The 15090-nt window shown below is 41.2% G+C and overlaps 1 protein-coding gene across 7 annotated transcripts in view; it reads right to left on the bottom strand.

The window, feature by feature from the left end:
* Positions 1–15090, bottom strand: part of MGST2 (microsomal glutathione S-transferase 2) — a 65833-nt gene that overhangs the window by 27903 nt on the left and 22840 nt on the right. For all 7 annotated transcript variants that reach the window (XM_035292922.3, XM_035292920.3, XM_054252909.2 and 4 more), the window contains exons 3-4: positions 7322–7392; positions 328–409 (exon numbers count right to left, since the gene is read on the bottom strand). In XM_035292922.3, the coding sequence (XP_035148813.1) occupies positions 328–409; positions 7322–7392 (153 nt within the window). The remainder of the gene's footprint in view (positions 1–327; positions 410–7321; positions 7393–15090) is intronic.

Below are 15090 nucleotides of genomic sequence, written 5' to 3' on the forward strand. Positions count from 1 at the left end.
GATCCACCCGCCTCGGCCCACTTGGTTTCTTTGAACATTCAGAGCATTATCATGGTTAGGCAGGATGACTTCCTTGGTAACTTTCTGGATATTATGCAAAATTTTTGCAAGGATCTAGAGAACACATTCATTGCACAGTTTTATACTTGCATTTTCCCATCTCATGCCTAATTGTGTATGGCCTGGCAAGACTTGGCCTCAGGCAGCATGGATTACTTTTGCCACCACAACTCTCAGAGCTGTTAATATATCTCAGGAGAAGGAAACTGACCCAGACCTTATCCTGCTACTTTTTGCATAAATACACAATTACAGGGTTCTCCTTACCTTTTTTTAGCAGCTTCTGAATATCCCCAGAAGTATAAGTGACGGCTATATATGTACCCCAGACCCAGACAAGTAGCAAAAACTGTAGGGGGGGAGAAAAAAAAAAGGAAAGGTACAAAATACAACAGCAGTCTCCTAAGCTGTCGTATGAAGACAGAAAATATTCACAAAACATATAACTGACAAAATACTTGTATTCAGAATATAGAGAGAATCCATCTAGGAAGAAAAACACATGTGCCGAAAATCACAAGAAAAATGTTTCAACGTGATTGAACATCAACAAATTCCCACTTAAAACTATAATAAGGCTGAATGCAGTGGCTCACGCTTGTAATCACAGCACTTGGGAGGCCATGGAGGGTGGATCGCTTGAGGTCAGGAGTTCGAGACCAGCCTGGCCAACAATGGTGAAACCTTGTGTCTACTAAAAATACAAAAATTAGCTGGGCATAGTGGCATGCACCTGTAATCCCAGCTATTCAGGAGGCTGAGGCAGGAGAATCACTTGAACACAGGAGGCAGAGGTTGCAGTGAGTCAAGATCACGCCACTGCACTCCAGCCTGGGCAACAAATTGAGACTCTGTCTGAAAAAAAAAAAAAACTATAATGACATGGCACCATCACACATTCACCAGAATGACTAAAATTGTAAAAATCCAACCAACCAACAAACAAAAACATTACAAAATGCTGGTGAGGATATGGAGCAATTGGAATCCTCATACATCATTGGCAGGAATGCAAAATAGTACAGCCACTTTGGGAAAAGTTCTGGTAGTTTCTTATAAGATGGAGCATACCATTTGACTTGGCAATCTAATTCCTATGCATTTACCCAAGAGGAATTAAAACACACGTTCATAAAAGGATTTGTTTAAGAATGTTAATTGCAGCTTTACAAATAATAGCTAAAAACTGGAAACAGCCCAGAAGTCTATCAACAGGAGAATGAATAACCAAGTTGTGATAGAGTCTATTCAATGGAATGCTACTCAGCCATGAAAAGAAACAGATACATGCAACACAGTGAATCTACTAAAAACATTTTGCTGAGTGAATGGAGCACTGCAAAGGCTACATACTGCATGATTCCAATTACATGAAGTTCTAGAATGGACAATATTAAATGATGAAAAAAATCAGAAGTGTTTGCATCTGGAAGGGAGTCAGAATGGGGCCTGACTGGGAGAAGCAAGAGGATATTTTCTGGGTGGTTGTCATGTTCTAGATCTATTTTTTTTTTTTTTTTTTTTGAGACAGAGTTTTGCTCTGTCGCCAGGTGCCAGGCTAGAGTGCAGTGGTGCAATTTTGGCTCACTGCAATCTCTACCTCCTGGGTTCAAGCAATTCTCCTGCCTCAGCCTCCCGAGTAGCTGAGACTACAGGTGTGCACCACCACACCCACCTAATTTTTGTATTTTTTTAGTAGAGATGGGGTTTCACCATGTTGGCCAGGATGGCTGTGATCTCTTGACCTTGTGATCCACCTGCCTCGGCCTCCCTAAGTGCTGGGATTACAGGCATGAGCCACTGTGCCCGGCCACGTTCTAGATCTTGAGAAAGGTTTGGACGACACTAGTATGTGTACTTCTCAAAATTCATTGAAGATTTATGCAGTTTATTACATATACACTTTATCTCAAAAAGAAATGTGAAATACAGTATGACGATGTTCTATCATCCCATTCAGTGAAAAATATCAATGTCTTCCTTATGTTAGGGCCCCACTCTCTTCCTCAGCACCTCACAAATGTACATGCCAGAGCCCTATTTTAAACATTTGGAGTCTATGTGTGGTAGTGCGATGTGTTAGATTAAATTCAATTTATTATTTTACTTGGCCACAAGATTGTTTTTTTCTTGAGACAGGGTCTTGCTCTGTCACCCAGGCAGGAATGTGTGGCGTGATCTTGACTCACTACAGCCTTGACCTCCCGGGCTCAAGCGATCCTCCCACCTCAGCCTCCTAATTAGCTGGGACCACAGGCATATGCCACCACATCTGTCCAATTTTTTTAACTTTTTTGTAGAGACAAGGCCTCTCTCTGTTGCCCAGGCTAGTCTTGAACTTCTGGGCTCAAGCCATCCTCCTGTCTTGGCCTCCCAAAGTGCTAGGATTACAGATGTGAACCACCACACCCAGCTCCATGTCTACCATATTACTTTAAGAATTGAGATTGGCAGTGAAAAAGATACAAGCTCCCTGACTTCATAGAGTGTATATTCTTTCAGCAAAGACAGACAACAAAGAAAAAATAAGAAGAAAAGTACAAACTTGAAAGTGCTGTGAAAGAAATTGAGAGGAATAAGAGAGAGAGGAACTAGAGGAGGCTGCCTGAATGGGGTAAGGGAAGGCCTCCAGAGGGGATGACATCCTGCCAGAGGGACAGGAACGAGGGGCCCGAGCAAAGAGCTGGGAAGGAAGAGCTGATAGAGCCACCAGAGTCTGAGGAAGCCAAAGAGTTCTGAACATCAATCTCAGTTTTGAGACGCCCTGTCCAGTAAGTTCCACGCAGAAAGCCAATGAGAACAGTTCAGGAACAGCTAGTAGGTGACTTACTTTGGATGAGAAAGAATGAAAAGAAATTTCTGACAAGATACTCAAGAAATCTTTTGACAGGCAGTCTGCCTCATTCAGCCATCACAGAGAAATCCAAAGGGTCAAATGGCAGAGACAGAGTCCCATTACCAAAAGGCACTTTCTTATTAATTATTAATGTGCTTTTACATGACAAGGAACAGCTGCTTTCATTCATGCTCTTAAGTGACACGAGTATGAGTTAGAATAAAGTGAAGAAGTCTTTCTCTAAAGGACGTTGTACCCGAAATTCCTCAGTTCACAGTAAAAACTACAAGAAAGAGAGTGATGGGGCTGCATTTGAAAGCAGCTGGATTTTGGTTTATTTAAATATTGGCAATCAAGTACAGACCCAAATGAGGCAGTGAAAGTTACCAGAAAAAGGGGATTGAATTTCTCCTACTAAGGTAGCAGGGGCTGGTCTGACTCACTATTAAACACATAAGCCAAGTTAGGAGAAAGCCCTCAGCTCAAGGATACCTGAGTCAAATAGAAAGTGGATGTTTGTCGAGTCACTACATGCAAGCAACCTCACTACATGCTCGGAGACCTTTAAGAAAAGGTGCATGGGTTGTTGACACAAATGCCTATAGACCTGCTCTGACTTGAAAGGGAAATTTTCCCCACATTGGTGAATGTCAAGCTGGGCAAATTATCTAACATCTCTGTACCTCAGTTTCCTCATCTGTAAAGTAGAAATTAATTATAGACCCTTGCTCATGTGAAGGCTTTAAATCCTGTAAATCTTACACATGGCACAATGCGTGCATAAAACTTAAAAACAGTACCTGGCACACAGTAAGTGCTCAATAAATTATAGCTATAATAATAATCATGATTAGCTTCTTTTTGAGACAGGGTCTCACTGTCACCCATGCTGGAGTGTGGTAGTGCTAGCATGATTCACTGCAGCCTGAAACTCTTGGGCTTGAGAGATCCTCCCGCCTCAGCCTCCCAAGTAGCTGGAACCACATGTGTGACCAGAAGTTTTTTTAAAAAAAAATTTGTAGACACAGAGTCTCCTTTGTTGCCCAGGCTGGTCTTGAATTTCTGGCCTCAAGCAATCCCTCCACCTCAGCCTCCCAAATTGCTGAGATTAGAAGCCCAGGTACAAGCCTCTGGGCCTGACCAGCTATAAGTATTAATGTAAATTGTTCACTCTGTGTCCTGTTCCTTCAATTAATTAGAATTACAGGTGCCCTTCAACGGCATGGGTTCTAACTGCACAGGTCCATTTATACATTTATTCATTATACAATTTGTAAATATATTGGATTGTGTAGGTGGTGGGTTTACAGAAATAAATACATAAATATATTGGAAAACATTTTGGAGATTTGTGATAATTTCACAAAACTCACAAATGAACCACATAGCCCAGAAATTCTGAAAAATTAGAAAAAAGGTATGTCACAAATGCATAAAATAGATGTAGATACTGGTCTATTTTATCATTTACTATCATAAAATATATACAAATTTTTAAAAAGCTTCAGCAGAAAGCCTATATATATGTGTGTGTATATATATAATATATATATCTTATAAAAAGTTGAAATTTATCAAAGCACACACAGACCATAATACATGGTGCCATTTGTAGTTAAGAGAAATGTAAATAAATGTTAAAATGCAGTATTAAATCATAACTGCATAAAATTAACTATAGTAATACTATACTACTGTAATTCTTTTGTAGCTACCTCCTTTGCTATTGCAGTGAGCTCAAGTGTTGCAAGTATCTGCTTAACAGATAAGGCTAACATCTCCACCTGAGCAGTTCTTCCCTTCAGCAAATTGCGTATTGCAGTAAAAAGTGATCTCTCAGTGTTTTTGCCTGTTTTCACCATGTTTAGTGCAATACCATAAGCCTTGAATAATGCCATGAGACCCATACAAATTGCTACTAGTGGTGCTGAAAGTGCTCCCAAAAAGCAGAGAAAAGTCATGACATTACAAGAAAAAATTGAATGGCTTAATATGTGTCATAGATTGAGGTCTGCAGGTGTGAGCTGTGGTTGACCACCATTGCAAGATAAATGAATTCAGTGCAAGAACCAGTGTTTTTAAAAAAGGCAAAAACCTTACACTTTTTTCAAAATATCTTTTTATCTCATATTGAAAATGCAGCTTTTATGTGGGGGCAGGATTGCTATAAGAAATGCATACTTATAGATTCTAATAGGATTCAAGAAAAAGCAAAATCCTTATGTGACAACTTAAAGGAAAAGGAAGATGAAGGCTCTAAAGCTGAAGAATTTAATGCCAGCAAAGGATGGTTTGATAATTTTAGAAAGAAGTTTGGCTTGTTATATCAAGATAACAGGAGAAGCAGCTTCTACCAACAAAGAAGCAATACACAAGTTCCCAGGCACCACTAAGAAAATCATTGAAGAGAAAGGCTATCTGCCTGAACAGGTTTTTAATGCAGACAAAAGTACCCTGTCCTGGAAAAAAAAAAAAAAGTCACACAGGATATTTATTAGTAAAGAAGAGAAGCAATCTCCAGGATTTAAGGCAGGAAGTTAGGCTAACTCTACTGTTTTGTGTAAATGCAGCCAGGTTTATAATCAGGACTGCCCTTATCTGTAAAGTTGTTAACCCCTGAGCACCTTCCGGTCATTTGATGGTACAAAAAAAAAGCTTGGACAACAAGAACCCTTTTTCTGGATTGGTTCCATCAATGCTTTGTCCCTGAATTCAGGATGAGATTACCTTCTAACATTCTTTTGATATGCTAAAGGCATAAAAATTGTCTACTCACCCCAAACACAACATATTTAATTCAGCCTCTAAATCAGGGGTTATCAGGACCTTTAAGGTTCATTGCACAAGGTATTCTATGGAAGGATCATCAATGTTATGGAAGAGAACCTGATAGAGTATTATGAATGTCTTCAAAGATTACACCATTGAAGATGCCAGCATTGTTATAGGAAGGTTGTGAAAGCCATCAAGCCTGAAACAATACATTCTTATTGGAGAACACTGTGTACAGACATTGTACATGGCATTCACAGGATTTACAACAGAACCAATCAAGGAAATCATGAAAGAGATAGTGCCTATGGCAAAAAAAGGTGGGGGATAAAGGGTCTCAAGATATGAATCTTGGAGAAATTAAAGAGCTAATAGACACCACAGCAGATGAATTAACAGAAGATGACTTGGTGGAGACAAGTGTTCTGAACCACTGCCAGATGATAAGGAAGAAAAGAGAAGAGGCAGTACCAGAAAACAAAGTGACATTAGACAATCTGGCAGAAGGGTTTTGATGATTCAAGACTGTTTGTTTACTTCTTGTATGACATGGGCCTGTCTATGATACAAGCACTGAAACTAAAGGCAACAGTGGGAGAAGGACTGGTACTGTATAGAAACACTTTTAAGAAAAAAAGCAAAAACATCAGAAATGATATTTCTATAAATTTATACCTACTGCACCTGCCAATCCTGTCTTCCCTTCCACCTGTTTCACCTTTTCTGACCTGCCACCCTTGAGACAGCAAAACCAACCCCTCTTCTTCCTCTTCCTCAGCTTACTCAACATGAAAATGAGGATGAAGACCTTTATGATGGTCCAGTTCCACTTAATAAATAGTAAATATATTTGCTCTTCCTTATGATTTTAATAACATTTTATTTTCTCTAGCTTTATTGCAAGAAAACAGTAAATAAAACATAAAACATGCAACATATGTATTAGCAGACTGCTCAGTAAGGCTTCCTGGCCAATAGGATATTAATAGTTCAGTTTCTGGGGAGTCAAAAGTTACATGCAGATTTTCTACTGTGTGTAGGGGTAACACCCCAACTTCTGCCTTGTTCAAGAGTCAACTATAGATTATTAGATTTGAAGACAAAGCTCATGCTGTTTTCATCCTTGAGTACCTAGCATATAGTTTGTCTCAATATGTTTTCATTATTGAATTAAATCAGAATAAAGCCAAAGTTCATATATCTGCAACATAGCACTCAGATGCACACATTGCTTATTTTCTTTAGGTTTGGTAGCTATATAGTTGCATATCTGCTTCTGTTTTTGTTTGTTTGTTTGGTCTTTTGAGACAGAGTCTTTGTCACCCAGGCTGCAGTGCAGTGGCATGATCTCAGCTCACTGCAACCTCAGCCCTCATGTTCAAGGGATTCTCCTGCTTCAGCCTCCTGAGTAGCTGGGACTACAGGTGCATGCCACCGTGCCCAGCTAATTTTTGTATTTTTGGTAGGGACAGGGTTTCACCATGTTGGCCAGGCTGGTCTCAAACTCCTGACCTCAGGTGATCCGCCCACCTGGGCCTCCTAAAGTTCTGGGATTACAGGTGTGGGCCACCGTGCCTAGCTACATATCTGCTCCTTAATTGTTTAAGCACCACAGTCATCATTAGAACACAGTTGACTGTATTTTAACATTACCTTGGTTGAAATACCATCCAGCCATCCATAATGTAATTATGAATATAGGATAAAACTCCACACAGTTTTGTCTGCAAAAAGAAATAAACAAACAAAGGCATAGGTTATTTTTTTTTTTTTTTTTTTTTTTTTTTTTTGAGACGGAGTTTCGCTCTTGTTACCCAGGCTGGAGTGCAATGGCGCAATCTCGGCTCACCGCAACCTCCGCCCCCTGGGTTCAGGCAATTCTCCTGCCTCAGCCTCCTGAGTAGCTGGGATTACAGGCACGCGCCACCATGCCCAGCTAATTTTTTGTAATTTTTAGTAGAGACGGGGTTTCACCATGTTGACCAGGATGGTCTCGATCTCTTGACCTCGTGATCCACCCGCCTCGGCCTCCCAAAGTGCTGGGATTACAGGCTTGAGCCACCGCGCCCGGCCAGGCATAGGTTATTTTATGAGAAAACTATACACTAAAGCATTGATTTTTTTCATCTAGAGGTAAATGTTCAGCCTAGTTTAACAAAAGTAATATAAGAACTTACGAAAGAGTTGAAATGACCCTTACATTTAAAATCAATCCTTCAAGGTTGAACACTGTTTAAACCTCAGAGCAGGGCCAAGAATCATTTTCCTACATATAAGTTTCCAGTGGTAGAAGTGAGCCATAGCACTTTCCCAAAAGACGGCCTCCTGAGCCTAAAGATCACTTCATATCTTATCTGAAGGACCTAAGAGATTACTCAATTCATATTCAAGAGATTTCTCATTTAAAAAATTTTCTCACATCCAGTGCCTTCCACTTGAGTTACCCAGAACATTAAAAAACGCTTTTTAAATAATTCCCTTAAAATCTTCTGAAGTAAATGAATGAGCAGATTTCATTCCCATTTTTGGAGGAAGAAACTAAGGCCTAAGAGGCCAGACCGACACATTTTGCAGAGAATCAAAGACAGACAGTGTCCATCTCCAGATTCCAAAGCCCTGTCCTAATGTCAAGTCCTATTGCCTCTGTTTATAGAAGACTTGGATGGAAAATCTGACACTAAGCAAAAGTGAAAATTTCTCTGGGAACTATAAATTAATTCGTCTGCATATAACAAAGGGGAAAAAGAAGAATTACATTCATTCTACTTCCTAAGGTACACTTCCAAGTGATCTTGGTTAGGTTGGCTGAGCTCTTCACTGATAATTTCACCACCAGAAAGAAGTTGAATGTAATGTGTGATGAGGTCTTGAGTAGATCCTGGTAGAAGGTCATAGTCTACAGGATTATAAATGACCCCATATCTTTTCTTCAGTAAGCCTCAAATCTGGAATACTTAATATTACAAGTCAATTGACCTAGAAATAAATGATGCTGGTTGTTGAAGACCGAGGTCATTTAGCCTGGGTCATCATAAGTAATTTTTTTTCTGAATTAAAAAAAAGTATAATTACAAAGCATAATTCCTCCCTCATTCTTCATAATCCCACAGATAATTGTGGCTAGGTCAGCTCAACCTTATCAACTTATCCCTCAACTACGTGGAAAGAAACTCCCCAATAATAACTGAATCATCTTTTAAAGCTGGGTAAGAAACATGCATAATTAACAAACTCAATGCTCATAGAAAGACATGGCTGAGGTAGAGTCCTGAAGCACATAGGGAAAATTTTAACCCCACCAGCAAAGACAACAGTGAAGTTACCCACACACATCTCTAAGGGCCAGGCAAGTGACCATCAGTCCCCTAAAACATTGGAAATGGATACTGTTAACACAAAAATGCTTTCTCCTTCCTTTTCTGACTGTTGTCATTACCACCCAAAAGGCCACTAGTGACCCAAGGAAGGCTTATCTGAAGCCTAACACCGATACTCTAACAAACTGTAACTATAACTTTCTAGGACTCAGAGAAGTAACCAAAGTTTTTCTTCCTGCTGCTTCTCATTCTTGGCATGATTTTGCTTCTGATGGCTGTCTTCTCATTAATATCTTTTTAAGTGGCAATGATAGGTTAAGTGAAAAGATACTTGATAACATTTGTACTTTATATTACAGCTATGTAAAGAATAAACAGCATTCCCATGTTTCTTTTTCCTTGGCTAAATCCACAGCCCTGTTTCCCAGGAGGTAAAATGGAGTAGTAGCAGAGGAGGGCTATAGTCCTTCCACACTCACTAAAATTTTATACGAACTTTTTTTGAAACATAACACAATGTCCCATCGTTTATTGTTTTGTAAAACAGCTTAAATTATTCCAAACGTAAGCATCAAGTTTTTCCATATCATATTTTAATTCAAAATTAGGTGTGATGAGATTTATTATTTTATTTATTTATTTATTTATTTATTTATTTATTGAGATGGAGTTTTGCTCTTGTTGCCCAGGCTGGAGTGCAATGGCTTGATCTTGACTCAGTGCAATCTCCACCTCCTGGGTTCAAGCAATTCTCCTGCCTCAGCCTCCTGTGTAGCTGGAATTACAAGCATGCACCACCACACCTGGCTACTTTTGTATTCTTAGTAGAGACAGAGTTTCTCCTTGTTGGTCAGGCTGGTCTCAAACTCCCGACCTCAGGTGATCCACCCACCATGGCCCCCCAAAGTGCTGAGATTATCGGCATGAGCTCCTGCATCCAGTCTTGAGATTTTTTTAAAAGCACCTTCAAAAATAGCCCAAGTTAGCCTTCATAAAAGTCTAATTATTTAGAAGTTTTTCTTTTCAGTGAACTAGTGGCCTTGGTTTATCATCTGGGGACAAAGAGATAATATTGTATAAGAATATCCTAACTAAGTCCAAACCACAAAGGGCAGAAGCTCTTTGGGTGTCTGTCCACATAAGCTGATAGGCATGTGTGCTTTTATGTCTCTTATCTGAAAGAGGAAGAAGGCCTTTGAGCAAGGAGAAAGGAAATAAAAGGGATGTTTTATTCCCTCTAAAAAACTATAACTACAACTTTCTAGAAGTTGTAGTGGGAATGTTTTGGGGTTCCCCCCCCTGCTCCCACAAGCTAGGGAACTAGTTTCACACCTAATGGGAAACCAGAGACCACAACAGAAACTGATGGATCTTCCTCATGAAGAGCTTGGTGAGATTCCAGACACAAGCAGTGCCATGCCTCAGGTGACAGAAGAGGCAGAGTCGAGGAAAGTCGCACCCTTAGTCTCCCTCTGCCGCAGACCCCAGAGCAGCTCCTGGCAGTTGTGGAAGGCATTCCAGAACCCAGGAAGGGTACCGTACTCACAGAGGACTTGGGAGCAAGGGAGTGGCATAGCCCCTTCCTTCAATTGCTTGCCAGGAGGGATTGTGTCCCTGGGCACATCCCCTGTATTCCTAGAAGGAATTGGGTAGCTGGGGAAGGGAGATGCTGGGATCCTGGGTGAGCACTAGGTGGCTGGAAGCCATTGAGATTTAAGCAAGGATGTGATTACAACTGCATTTGTGCTCACAGAATGGCAAGAGCTGGAGTACGGGAGCAGCTCTCTGCACCTTTCTTTCTCAACAAATAGGTCCCTTTGTCCCCTACAAGTGGTTGGTCACTGCTGAGCTCACCCTGTCCTCACGTCCCAGCTGTGCTCACCGTACTTTCACCCTGGTCCCTCTTTTGCTGACCTGCCTCAAGCCTTAGTCCCTCGGAAATGAGACTTTGCCCATTTCTTGCTATCATCCTTCAGAGATTGAAAATAATTATCTGACTGCCAGTCGGTGCCCTGTTTTTTGCTGATAGTATTCCCAGCTCTTGCCCTGGTGAAAGCACCAAGTATTGCTTGGTCTTGAAATACCTGGAATCCCATTCTACCTGCTCATTGTTACCTCCACCAGCTCCTCTGCCATGTGACCACATCCTTCTGCCTGATTCTGCATTCTTCCAGGCCTGAATGGTGTCCCACAATAACACATCCTCAGTAAGCTGTCAGCAGGCATGTTTAAGTCAAGGGGGCCAAACTCTGAAAATTACTTCTTGACAATCCTGTCAGTGGCTAATTACAGCTTCACTGACATGTAAACCAACATGAAAATAATTTATAACCTCTTTTAAGTCATGAAAGCAGAAATATCCTATCCTCTTATTACAGGGGATCCTCAGGAAAATTTCCCAAATGGGACAGCAAACAGCCTGCAGCAGCTGTCAATCTTCACTTCCCGTGAGAACAGGGGTATAGTTGATTATGACCACTGTCCCCTCTCCTACATGTCCACACTGAGGGAAAACAGGCTGTGTCTACTTATTCCCTGGCAAGAACCCTCTTTGCGCAATAATCCCACACTCCTTTGATATTGAAGCTTCCCATGAAAGCTATCTTGGTTTGCCTGGGACTGAGGAGTTTAGGGGGACATGGAGCTTTAAGTGCTAAAACTGAGTAACACCTAGAAGAACCAGAAAGAGTTGGTCACTCTAAGGGACAATCTGTTGGGCACTGTGGAGGATGAGTAGTTAAAGCCACTGAAACCTCTCGTTGTCCATCCCAATACCATGGGGCCTGGTTCCTGGGGGCTCAGGACATAGGACTACTGCAGATTCCAACCTGGATCTGGTAGCCAGGAGCAGTCAGGATGGCCCAAACCAAGTGCTCTTTGGGCCTTGTCTCAGTCAATAGGTATACTACAAAGCCTATGTTATTTGTGGTGGGGAAAAGAATCAAACTGTGGCCTGGCAGCTCCAAATGTGACAGTTCCTTCAATACTAGTCTCCAGACTTTTCTGATTGGATAGCCCCAAAAGTTACACAACCCCAGAAAAATATGCACACATCCTCCCGTAGCAGAGAGGCCCACATCAAGGAGCTTCCACACAGGATGGGACTTGAGCAAGACATGAACTTCCACTGTGTTAAACCATAGAGAATCTGGGATTTATCCATTAGCACAGCTAATGCATTCAACTGGAAAAGAATATCACATTCATTATGGGACCGGGAATGCTGGCTCATGCCTGTAATCCCAGGCCTTTGAGAGTCAGAGAGGCAGGAAGATTGTTTGAGCCGGGAGTTCGAGACAAGCCTGGGTAACACAGAGAGACCTCATATCTATAAAAAATTTTAAATTAAAAAAAAATTTAAGGCTGGACATGATGGTTCATGCCTGTAACCCTAGCACTTTGGGAGGCCAAGGTGGGTGGATCATTTGAGGTCAGGAGTTCAAGACCAGCCTGGCCAATATGATAAAACCCTGAATCTACCAAAAATAGAAAAATTAGCTGAGCTTGGTGGTGCATGTCTGTAGTCCCAGGAGGCTGAGGCAGAAGAATTGCTTGAACCCAGGAGGCAGAAGTTGCAGTGAGCCAAGATCATGCCACTGCACTCCAGCCTGAACAACAGAGCAAGACTCTGTCAAAAAAAAAAAAAAAAAAGACAATTAAACGGTAGGATTTTAAGAATAAGTATAAATAGATGCTCCAAAATTTTCCTCACCCTCACAGTGGATTACTTAGCGTATTCCTTCTATGTGGGCACATCACTGGCCTAAAACTTTTATGAATATTTCTTCTATTTGACCACGTCTAATGAGCATAATATGCACCTTTGCTTACAACAACTCTGTTCAGAATATCTGAAACATTCTTCTAAGGGAAAACTTCATGAGGCATTTCTAATGCCATGCTCATAGTAGATCTTTTTCTAAATAAAAACAGACAAAGCAATTCAAAGGAGGTTTTCTTCTTGCAGGTCTTTTGTTTGCTCCTGATTCTTTCTCTTCTTGTTTAGGTGACTCATCCTGAAGCAGTGGGCTGCACACCGCTATGAACTGCTTGCACTCTGAATGGATGACCCGGCCTTGGTCTTCTGACTTAGGAGCCCGGGTGGTCTTTTGGATGATTATACTGACTGGGATGAGAGCAACAGGTTAATATGCTCAGAAGAGGCTTGGGGATGAGAGGTGGCTGGAGTTAATCTTTTTATAAAGATGTGTAACTGTCTATACTGCTCCTTGTCAAGTAACTCTGAATGGGGACACAATAGGGAGGTGGCAGCTGGTGGCAGGAGGGCATGAGTCCCACCACTGCCCTTCAGAGGTGCTGCTCGCAGGGAACACAAGGAGCATGGAGAGAAGGGAGATTTGCACTTCCTCCATATCCTAGCTGCTGCTTGTCCCCTGACCACCTGGAGAATCACCCGGCTCATGTGACAAATGCTGCTTGATGTTTGTAAGGACACTGGAGTTTGAGGAGCTCATCATAGAGAGTCACTCTGTCATTCGGGGAGAATCCCTTCCTTTTTTTTTTTTTTTTGAGATGGAGTCTTACTCTGTTGCCCAGGCTGGAGTGCAGTGGTGCCATCTTGACTCACTGCAACCTCCGCCTCTCAGGTTCGAGCAATTCTCCTGCCTCAGCCTCCCCAGTAGCTGGGGTTACAGGCATGCGCCACCATGCTCAGCTAATTTTCTTATCTTTTAGTAGAGACAAGGTTTTACCATGTTGGCCAGGCTAGTCTCAAACTCCTGACCTCAAGTGATCCACCCACCTTGGCCTCCCAAAATGCCGGGATTACAGATGTAGGCCACTGCTCCTGGCCACCCAGTCCTTTATAATAACACAGTGGATAAGGGCATCTAGTGCTTTCTGCTATTGTCCATGATGGTTATACTTGTAAGAAAATAGGAATATGTTTACTGTCTCTTTTTTTCCCCAGTTTTTTCAATTTATTAAAAAAGTCAGTGGCCCACACTACTGTAATCTTATAGTTGGAGAATATCTGAAAAATCACTATTCTTGTAAATTTTCTTTTTCTCCATAGTTTTTAGACATGCATTAAGGTCACTAGTTTTAATTTCCAAATTTCAGGATCAGAATTCAAAATGACATTAAAAAGTTAATGAAATATAAAGAATACAAAATCAGAGTAGAGTAAGAAGAGGGGAATATTTCTTTTTCTTTTTCTTTTTCAGCCCAGGAGGCTGGAGTGCAGTGGCGTGATCTCGGTTCACTGCAACCTCCTCCTCCTGGGTTTAAGCAATTCTCTTGCCTCAGCCTGGAACTACAGGTGCATGCCACCACATCTGACTAATTTTGTATTTTGGTAGAGATGGGGTTTCACCATGTTGGCCAGGCTGGTCTTGAACTCCTGACCTCAGGTGATTTGCCCTCCTTAGCCTTTCAAAGTGCTGGCATTACAGGTGTGAGCCACCACACCTGGGAGAGGCTAATATGTCTAAAGGGTACCAAAATTCATGATGATCAGGTTTACCTGTGCCTTGTGGCAGGTTAATTTTGGAACAGGAACTGAAAAATTCAACATTAAGTAAATAGGAGTACATTCACAAGAACTAAGAGACAATTCTTCTGTCTTAACCAGCACCAAAGAAACCATTATTAGTATACTAGGTATATATCTAGACTCCAGGTGTAGAAATAATATTAAAATTTTTTACCCAAAGAGAAAAACCAAAATTTCTAAATGGTTGGGGAAAAAAAGCTGAAGAATTAGTGTTCCCTAGCCTCAAAATCCAGAAGGTGAAAGAGGCTTAATAATGGTCTTTAAGCACACGAAAAGGAGTGAGGTCAACAGCTATTCTCCTCTTCCAGTGAAAGTACAATCAGAGGAAATATATTTAAATTGTGAGAAGATCAATTTATTACTTGGATCTACTTTTTTGATTTTAAAGTCTTTAATCTAAAGGGATCAAGGTGCTCATATTAGATGAGATGGAATTTTCTAAGTTCAGCAGAGCCCAGGGCTAGTAACTCAGAAAGGCTAGACTCCATATCAGCTCAGCTCACAAATAGATACCCAGCCTGAGATGACCTTTGAACAAGAAACAGTCCTTTAGTATCAGTGGACCTGGAAGTGACTGCTGATGAGATGTC

The sequence above is a fragment of the Callithrix jacchus genome, chromosome 3, assembly GCF_049354715.1.
Source record: "Callithrix jacchus isolate 240 chromosome 3, calJac240_pri, whole genome shotgun sequence".
Taxonomy (NCBI): Eukaryota; Metazoa; Chordata; class Mammalia; order Primates; family Cebidae; genus Callithrix; species Callithrix jacchus.